Raw genomic sequence first — 10856 nt, 5'->3', positions numbered from 1 at the left:
TTTTGGCTTCCTCTAAGAGTTTAAGAAAATAATTCCTCCAATGAGAAAAGTACTGATTGCTAAGAAGTCAAAGTGCTCCCCTGAAAGTAGAAGAAATAATCAGGTCAGTATGCACTCTTCCAAAAAGATGCAATGCTAGGCCAAATGGGGTCAAGAAATCTATTTCAGAACAATTCATTTAATTCTCTAAGGGATCTCAATTGCTTTATCCCATAGCCACCAGGATCCTATAGCTTCAGCACAACAGCAAATTAAATGACCTCTAAATTCCTCAAAAATCAATGGTCTACTCAAACATGCGTTGGAAGAGGAAAGCTAGATATCTGTTATTTTTGATAGACAGCAAGGGCTTTCCTGCTGACCTGCGTCAAGCTTGAGATTACTATCATTGGTGCCCTTATAAATATGATATTCTTCCACCATTTTTAACATTTATCACAGAATCAGAAATATTGTTTTTTAAAATATAACTGTAGTGCTCAAACCTGTTTTTCCTCCTCTCTCCTTATCTCTTTTCCTTTTGTGTCATGTCTCTTAAATGGTTCTTGCCCTCAACCCTACAAATTCACCACTGATCATTGTTTGGATTTGGGATAAATATTTAGAATAGACTCTCCAAAGAAGAGAAGACTTAGTATAGATGCTACAGATGAGAGACCTTGAGTAGTCGTGCAGCATTACACAATGAAAACATTTTATTTTCATCTGAAAGGTTAAACTTAAAGGAACACTGAAGAGGGGTGTGAAATATATATACTTTAATTTTACAGCATTAATTATACGGAAAGGAACAATTACACATTACTATCAGGATTCAAATATTTTGAGTACACTATTTGCAGCTTTCAGTCATCTATTCCACTATTGTTTGCACAGCACAAATCAAGGGGGAAAAATGGAAACATGCATGTAGTTTATGCAGGACTGAGTATATATAAGAATGTCCAAAGGTATGGGAAAATAAGTCAAGATGGTGGTTTGCCTGTTTTTTATGTGCACTGTGGCTACCATGGTGATTTTTTTTTACCATAACTCTGCAGACATCACTGGGTTCATCTTTTTTAAATGTATTCATTTTTTTGCCAGAAAAAAATAAATTCTTATCACTCATTTCACTTACTACCGTATCCGATAATTACCTATTCCATAGAGTCTAATGGCCACAATCATTAAAGTTTAATTCTTGTCCTTGTTTAATTGTTATTCCATCTTTTCTCCAAAGATCCCAATTTTTTTTTAATATTCATTTTCTATTCATGAAAATACTATGAAGTAAGATATCTATCTATATTCATTTATTGTTAATTAATTATATTGCTCAATAGATATGCTTTCTAGGCAGCTTACAATATAATAAAAATATAAGAATACATTGCAGCATCTAAAAACATCAGTAGAAAAAAATAACAGCAATCACCTTAAACTCTCAAGCAACACTATTGATATGGTAATATCGTATCAAACTTTTAAATAAATATTTTCACTTGATGCCTGGAATTGTACAGAAAAGAAATATCATTATTATTTCACCAGTAGCTCTTACCTAGATCTTAGTGGGAAAATCTAGAGAAAGGACTTGATTGAAGCATTAGTTCTGGATTTTAGTAGTAATTGTGCAAATGGATTGAGTTAAAAAACTGTAACGGACATAAAATCATTTATTGAGCTTCATAGCTGTGACATCCCCAAACCAATGCTACCTATTGTACAATGCTTGCTCTGTTAAATTGTATTTATATATATTAATCCTATTTCAGTTTTAATTTTATTTAATTTAATTATTATTTGATTTTGACAATATTTGTTCTTCTACAACAACGTTTCCCAACCTTAGCAAATTTAAAGGTGTAGTTCAAGTCTACACCTCTTAAAGTTGACAACACTGAGAAACACTGATCTATACTATAATTTATCTCTGGAGCTCACTTGCAAAAAATTCTGTTAGATTTGTTTTTGAAGTACTTATAATTCTTGGTGTGGTTAAGTTTAACTGTTAATTTTATTTAAATAAAGTACATATTCCATAGAACACATCTTTATGCAACCTGTTTCACACTGGCTTGTTGTCAAAAAAAATCTCATATCCTCATAAGACCACAGGGTAATGAAGTCTTGTGGTAGCCTCAACTGAAAATCTGAAATGCTAAAAATATGGAAATAAAGAAATAAATATGGAAAGATATTCAATCAGATTGCCTTAGAATGGTATGTGGGGCACTGCAGTCCAAACAGAAGGCACTAAATAAAAACATTTTTATTTCATTTAAAGTAAAAACATATTTAATTAATTATCTGCAGTTATTATGATTGCGCTCCCTATATTCACTAAACCTTACAGTTGGATGGTTATATATATTTGCAAGGTTTTGAGGGACACCTGCAGCTCTGGTGTCCCTTGTGCATCTCTGCCTTAAACAGAAGTTTCCTACACACACAAACACACAAACACACACACACACAAACACACAAACGAGATCAACAAAGGATGTAAGGGGGGGGGGAGATTGTCAACATCTTCAGACCCATACTGATCATGATAACTTTTTTTTTTAGCAATTACACATTTTCCATAGCCTTGTAGAAAATTAAGAAAGGAAGCAAAAATAGCCTGGAGAGCAGAAGGAAGGCTGCATTGAGTCTAACTTAAAAGTACAGTATTTACCATAGGAACTTTTCCCCTAAAACAACCCCTATCAAGTGAAGGAATCTACATTCACCTTGCATTCCCTGATAAGTACAGAAGCTCTTAAAAACAATGAGTTTGAATGGGCAGAGGTGCAAATGACTGCAGATCCTGAAGTCTGGGTGCCTTTGCAGATGAGCTAGAAGATTACCAGTTCTTGGGTGGAGCTGCTTTCCTAGTGCATTTTAACCCTTTTGTGATAGCTACACAGGATTTCTCTCTTTCTCTCTGGCAGGTACTTCTTCCCTACATCCTATTATTGTTCCAGCTTGTTTTGTTACCCTTTCTGTTTTCTTCCCTTCCTTTCAGTAGTTACCTCTTAGCACATTTCCATTCAGATTCTTTTGTGGGGCTGTTTCTCTCAGAGGGAAGAAAAAAATGTGTGAATGCTTATGTATGTACATTTAAGCAGGTATTCATATATTACGCACACAGAAACACATGTTTTATCTCATTTGGGTTCAAAAATGTGGAGGTACTTGGGAGGGAGCTAAAAATCACAGGACCAATGTCGAGTGACATTGAAGTATGCTTCAAATATTTTTAAAATTGTACATTTAATGGACTTGATCATAGTCTAAACCTTGGCATATGAAAATCCTGCATTCATACTACTTATCGTTATGCTTTCATGGTGTAAGTGCAGATGTTTCTCCTCAACTTTATTATGTACTTCCAATGGAAGAGGAATTACTATTTCCAATGGGAGGGGAATTACTATTTCCACAAACAAAAGCTTGTAAAAAATTTAGGTAGACATAAGCAAATTTAAAATCTCAGCCATGCTTTTGATCCTAATTGGGTGCCCAAGCAGCTTTTTTGTCTTGATAAATTTTTCCCTTTGAAGCTAGAAAGCTAGCATTGAATGTTCTGCAATAATATCTTGCACAATAATACTCTGCAAATAATACAATTACATGCAAATGTGTTTATCTTTAATTATCCTTAGATTAATCTTTCCAAAAACTAAATCATCCATATATTTTTAATCTTAATAGCCATGCTACTTGGTAATCTGGTGGAGTGCAATCATAATGTATCTCTTTATCAAACTTCTGGAAAAAAAACTTACCCAGCATTAAATCCTAATGCACAGAGAAGCAGTACTTAATCCTGGAAAAACAGGATTATGCAACCAATCTGTTGTAATCAGCTACCAAGCAGATCACCACCACCTCCCTTTCTCGGTATATGTATCAAAAGCTATGATGTTCTAAATTTGTACCCAATATAGTAGCCAATCTCATAACAGCAGTACATTTATTTTCATATCAGATTACATTCTAGTAAGAGTTTCAGTCTTGAAACTAAGTATTGGGTAAAAATATGTCCCATTTAATAGATATAAATATAATTGGAAACTAAGCTTCCAACAATACCTTTAAAAGCAATTAGTAACTTTTTTTACACCACTGGATTCTTATTCCAAATAAAAGTTTTTAAGACAAAATAAATACATCCCTGTCGACATGCAACTGTTAAAGATCTTTAAATGGTCTTGTTATTTTAATTCATCGGCCATATTCAATCATTGCCACAAAAACACAGAGTTTATTGGACATGCTATTGCAGAGTGAGCCAAGAGGAGGAAAAGTGTGCAGTATACAGGAATTAGAACCATAATCCATGCTGGCTTTAAACTAAGTAGAGGAAGGCATACTTTATGCTTTTGGTTTGTTGAAGATACCAAGAAATCTATTATTGGTATGTTAAATATGAGCTTCTACATGACTTAGCAAGATACATAATATTAAGGCAGAAGATAAAATGGATCAACATTTTAAAAAATGACACTGAACTGTGATTTAGGGACTTTAACAATAGAGGCTGGAAAGAATTCATGGTGATCATTTAAACTGTAATTCTAAACATACTATCTGCACTATACCACAGAACTACCGGTAAGATCTATCATTTATTTATTAACGATTAACTGCACCAGAGGGCAGAATAAGAAACAATAGTTGGAAACTAATCAAGGAGCGAAGCAACCTTTAATTAAGGAGAAACCTCCTAACAGTGAGAAAAAATAATCAGTGAAAGAGCTTGCCTTCAGAAATTGTGGGCGCTTCATCAGTGGAGGTTTTTAAGAAGAGACTGGAATGGTATTGGGCAGTGATGGCGAACCTTTTCGGCACCAAGTGCCCAAACCAGAACGCACGCACACATGCATGCGCCAGAGCGCCGGAAACCAGAAGAAAAGTTGGCGATGGCACCGGTACCCACAGAGAGGGTTCTGCGTGCCACTTCTGGCCCATGTTTCATAGATTCACCATGACAGGTATAGGGTCTCCTGCTTGAGCAGGGGGCTGGACTAGAAGACCTCCAAGGTCCCATCCAGCTCTATTCTATTCTTATTTTTATTTTCGTCAGATACAAAGACAGAAAATAGCTGAGTCTGTCATATCAGAGAGATTTTCCCATACTGGGCATCATCACAAATTTGCCAAGAATAAAGTTACTTTAGAATAAACAAGTTTAGTAGTATGAAAGTAATCCAGTAATCCAGAAAGTAATCCAGTAATCCAGAGCAGAGGGGAGATTGCTCTGTGGTGTCTTAACACTTGCTATAACCCCCTCCCCAAAACACACAAATTAAGAAAAGATAAACATATGCACTTGAGGGATAAGGTTGTACTACTGGAAAAAAAATCAACCATGAGAGTACACTCCTAGTTTAGTCATGGTACTCCTGCCTTGCCTCATAACTATTTTCACCCATGTGAACTCATGTACATGAAGGAGCCCTTACTTTTTTTCTGCAAAAAAAGTTTTATGACACTTTAAGTACACATTATCAATTCACAAAAGTATGCATAATGATACAATTGTGACTTTTCAAGAAGTCACAACGTTTTCACATTAAGCAAGATTGATTTAGAAAAGGTTTTAGATTGATTTGTGCACCAGAGTTGGACTAGAAGACCTCCAAGGTCCCTTCCAGCTTTATTCTGATTGAACAACCTTGTCTAGTCAGTAGCCCAATCCACATGGGAGTTCTACACATTTATGTACAACTACAGCAGGCAGGGAATAATGGCACACCTGAGCTCCAGAAAGAAAAACACACCACGCAGAAGGCACTCTTGAGGCATTGAACTTTATATATATAGTAATCACATAAGGTGTGCTGCTGCAATAAAGGGGAATGCTGCTCTGAAGTTCAATCAGAATAGAGCTGGAAAGGACCTTGGAGATCTTCTAGTCCAACCCCCTGCTCAAGCAGGAGACCCTACCATTTAAGACAAGTTGACCCATTTATTTTATTTAAAATTTTACAGATCTGCTGTAGGAGGAAGCTAGGCTGCAAAGGTTTTACAATTGATCCCGGGCGGCACCAGAGTCGTGATGGAAAAGGGAGACCACATAACGCAGGGCAACTCAGACCAAGCGTACATAATGAGTCTACAGGTGACTCAATCCCAAGCGTCAATAATGATATAAACGTGATCAAATACCGTATGAACCGACGTCACCAGGTAGCCCCACCTCCCACCTCCCCCCGCTGACCTCGAGTAAGCTCCTCCGCGCGGAGTCGGAAAGAGCGGTGGCCTGGCGCCTGCGCGTGGGGCGGGTCTTGCGTGCCAGACCGGGCGCGTGGGGGAAAAGGGGCGGCGCTCCTGGGGTGTCGGGGAAGGGCCGGCGAGGCTGCTGCTGCTGGGCTGAGTGGGCGGGGTGCCGCGGCGGTGGCGGCGGCGGCGGCTGCGCGTTGCCTGGTACGTCAGCGGCAGGATGGCTGTTGCTGCCGAAGTGGCTGTAGCGGCAGCAGCAGCAGCAGCAGCCTCCGGTGGCGGCTTCGCGGCCCCGTCGGTGGCTGTGGGGCGGGAGGTGGCGTAAAATGGCGTCGCTGCGGGAAGGGGGCAGGTATGGCGTGTCCTGCGGTAGAGTCACGCAGGACAATGTCACGGTGCTGCATGTCAAGCTGACCGAGACCGCCTTTCGAGCACTGGAGAACTACCAGGGGAGCAAGGTAAGGAGAACCCCGGTTAACCTGCTCTTAGCCGCCGAAGAAGGCGACGCTTCGCCCGGGTTAGAGGGTCGTTGACCCTCGGGGATTCCCCCTGGAGTTAGCGCGGAGACTTAAGGACCTTTTTAAAAAGGAAAAAAAATGGAAAACTAACTGATGGAAACCTTTATCCGGGGGCTCATCGGATCGGGGCTTGCAAGGAAGAGACGGTTGAGAGGGAAGCAACTGCGGGAGCCACTTTAGGTTCTCCTTAAGAGAAGGATCCCCATCGGTTTCCTTCTATGGCTCCCCGATCAGTTCAGAGCCTTAACTTTTTCCTAAAGTCTGTTTCTCTGTTCTTCGTTTTTTTTCCTCCCCTTACGGTCTCTTTTCAAAAGAAAAAAAAGAAAACTTTTGCGGGATACAAAGTTTACCGAGCTTCAACTGCTTTCAGGCAGAAAGAGATGAGGGTGACGCCGCCTGGGGTTAATGCCATCTTTTAAAAATGGCATTTACCCAAGAAAGTCGCCTTTCTGGGTGTCGGTGCCAGCTTGTACCTCCGGAGCTGGCCGTGACCAGTGCCGGCCGTTCCCAGATGAAACCGATTCTGCTGAGCTGTCATTTATTTATGGGCTTTGCTCTTCTCCCTCTGGCCTCTCGCTGCCATTAAATGTGTGTGGGAGAAAATAGGCGTGGGTACATTTGGGGACTCGGTTTTCTTTTTGATTTTCTGAAGCGTGTTTGGTGGCTGAGTTTTTAAGTGACAGTTGCAACACTGACAGATTTATGGCACATCATTATAATAATGCTGTCAGAAATATTAAATCTTCCTGCCATCCGGACTCCCTTCCCCCATTGGCTTTTTTCTCCCTCTCTCCATCCCCGAAATGGGGCCAAATTGTGTCACTTATTTGAAGTGGCCTTAACAGCTATTCAAATTTGCAGTGCAATGTATTTAATTTGAAAAAAAAAGTTAGATATTAAGATGCATTAGCTTCATATATGAGTGTCTGGGGACACTTAAAAAAAATCGGAGATCAGATCAACAAAAAGTGACCTGTAGGATCTGTGTTAATCTTTTGCAGAAGTAGGAGGCAGGAGAGTTGCTGATCTCTTTTATTATCTTGCTGCAGCTTTCCAGTGGAAACTTGAGCCCTCATTTGTGTTTGTTCAAAGCACATTAGAGTTCCTGTATGCTATCCTGTGCCCAGCAAGAAGGATTAAGCTCTAATTAACTGGTATTTTAACATGGGATTTCAAATTAAATTTGCTTCCCTTTCTTTTTGCCTAAGTTCCTTTTGTTACTGGCTTTCTCTGAGTGTTCAGAGAAATCTTGGGGGAACTGTTGAATTGCAGAGATTCTAGGGAGAAGGTGCTGATCAAACCTTCTTCTTTTATTTTTAAATACTCTAGTCATTTGCCAGCAGGCTTCTCTCAAAAGGGCTTTCCCTTTAAACCTTCTAACAGCAATAGATAAACTGAGAACATAACTAAACCAGACAGAATTTAAATAACAGGTTCTTGACAGATGGCAGACTATTCCCCAATTCTCCGCCCTGTTTTCTCCTAGCTGTTCTTCTTGCAGAAAGATGAGTCAGACATGGTTTTCTGAGAATTGACCTCTAAATTGTGCCTTTTCGTATGACTAATGGTTGTTTTTCATAATAAGCAGGGTAAATCTAAAATAGTGAACAAAATAAGCCTCCTTCAATGAATCTGACTCTTCTGTAGCTGTGTGACTGGGTCAACTTTCTTTCCCCATTCAGCAAACTATACCACTTTGGAATATATATGGAATAATTAAACTCTACATCAAACTCTTTCCCTTGTTAAGCAGCAGTGGAAATTGTTACTTCTGCCAAATAACCCTTACAAATCAACTTCAGAATAGCCTTAGCTATAAACTGCAGTTATTCTTATTTTACCATGAAACTTTTATTCAAGAACAATGCAGAAAATGCTGCTGGTTGTTCATGTAGCCACAGCATTTCCTTCCCTTTATTTTTTGGAACTAGAGCAGTTTAGCTAGATTTCTAAATCAAATATTGAAAGAAGAAAATTGATCCTGAAAGTTTACACCATTACAGATATTTTTAGTTTCTTCTATTTCAGCTAAATGAAATGTAACATAAAAGAGTTTTCTTCCTCTTAAAAAAAACAGTTAATATTTGTATCAGGAAAATCTAATCTTATTGTACTGTGTATTTGGTTAGCTTTAAAATTACTATCAGTTCATTTCGGATTGAAAATGATTGTCTTCAAATTCCTTTTAACTTTTCTATGATCAAAGGTATTCTGCATTGTCATACACTTGGAGTTATTTTTTGAAGCAGTTTATTTTATAGAAAATAAAACATTGAGAAAAACTTTTAATATATATGAAATACCAAATCTACATAAAGGTAAAAATTAAATTTTAAATAATATTTTTAGTCCCCTATAGAACTTTTAATTTTTATAAATTGGTACAGGGGCTATTTAATCTAATTTTAGCTATGTATACTATTGTTTGTATGGTTTTTTTTTTAATTTATACCTGTACACCGCCCCGAGTCCCTTCGGGGAGAGGGGGTGGTCTAGAAATCTAATAAAATAAATAATAAATAAATAACTTTGCTCTGAAATATATTGTTTATCAGTTAAACAATTAATCCAGTTTTAATTCTTAAAAATATATCCTAAAGCAGGAAAATAATTTATTTTATCTGAAGCAGTGGCATGGGTTCCACAGTCATGACTATATAAAATGTGTGCTAATCTCAACTTTCTTATATGGAAAATAATTACATTTGCCTTGTAAAATTTAAATGATTAATTTAAAAAGTGTAAGGATGACTGAAGTTTTAGAAATTAAACTAAGTATACAATATTTCTACATTGGGGAACAACGTTAATAATATTTCAGTCTAGAACATATTTCTGAGAATGCATATATAAATCTGTACTGTAAATACAATGTTTATTTCTAAATATTATAAACAGGTTCCTTAGCTAGTTGAAAAACCTAAAATGATCATCTAATTTGTCTTATAAAATGGTATTAAAATTGAATTCTTCAAAACATAATTTTCAAAGCACTTGTGATATAAAGGAAATTGCACATTATTTAGACAGTTATCTATAGAACTATCAACTAGCTCTTGATAGCTTAAAAATGATCAATTTCTGAGCAAAAGTTAGGATTAGCCTTGAAAACGTAATCTACATTAGCTTTTCCATTGACTGAACTAATTCAGCAGCAAAATATTCTTAAACATATAATACAATAGGAAGAAATAATTCCTATAACTAGATGTTAAATATAGCAGGAATAAATATAAATTGTATTTATTTGTTGCATTGCATTTATTATGGCTATCCATTCTAAACGACTTAATTTAACACTATTATAACCAGACTTATGTATAGACAGATGCCAATAAACAAATTATTTAAAACAATGCAAAAGCTTAATATAAATTCCTTAATTTAGTAGGCCTTCGTGCCTGTTATTAATAAGGCATAGTGTTCATTAAAGAAATTTAGAGGTTAATTGACAGGGTAATGTTCAAAATAAATACAACCACTTTTAATATGCTTTATAGCATATTATGCTATAGCATAAACAACATAGAAATTGAAACTTTCACATTATTATTGCCTTACAAATGAGCAGTATTAGCTATGAGATGCATATGTCATTTATAGAAACACTCAAACTTTTAAGCTCTGTTGAAATGTCATCTTTGTAATGATTAATAAAGTAAATTAATGCTAGTATTAATCCACGACAGTCTGTCTTATATTTGACTCTGTGTCTCCTCAAATAAAAAACTTTTAATTTCATTTAAATATAATGATGAGAATACCTCTGTGACCAACTCTTTTTCTGTTGCTAATCTGTGTTCAGTCTTGCTATATTAGTATCTAAGCACATATTAGCACTATTCTAATTAGCACTATTCTAGATATAATCATTCTTGAAGATAAGCCTCAAAATAAATGCTGTTAGAATTTGATGAATGTCAAGGCTTTTTACCTTCTTATAACTATCTGGTAATTATGGTCAATACAAAAATGCATATACAACTGATTTTTGACATTTTATCCTGGCACGATTAAGTTTCTTTGTGGACTTCTGGGACCAATTTCAGAATTCTGTTTTTGAACTAAGATCCCCAAGTAATTTCAGACCAAGCTATCTAAGGAACCACTTACACATGTAGATCTCTGTACTCAGGTATTAAA

The 10856-nt window shown here is 36.7% G+C and overlaps 1 protein-coding gene across 1 annotated transcript in view; it reads left to right on the top strand.

The window, feature by feature from the left end:
- Positions 1–6377: 6377 nt before the first annotated feature.
- Positions 6378–10856, top strand: part of ELL2 (elongation factor for RNA polymerase II 2) — a 46540-nt gene continuing 42061 nt past the window's right edge. Inside the window, exon 1 of the mRNA XM_081940933.1 lies at positions 6378–6653. Within this exon, the coding sequence (XP_081797059.1) occupies positions 6522–6653 (132 nt within the window). The 5' untranslated portion in view covers positions 6378–6521. The remainder of the gene's footprint in view (positions 6654–10856) is intronic.

This window comes from Natrix helvetica (genome assembly GCF_964273705.1).
Source record: "Natrix helvetica genome assembly, chromosome: 2".
Taxonomy (NCBI): Eukaryota; Metazoa; Chordata; class Lepidosauria; order Squamata; family Natricidae; genus Natrix; species Natrix helvetica.
Note: the sequence above shows the minus strand (reverse complement) of the source record. Positions and strands in the feature narration are given on the sequence as shown.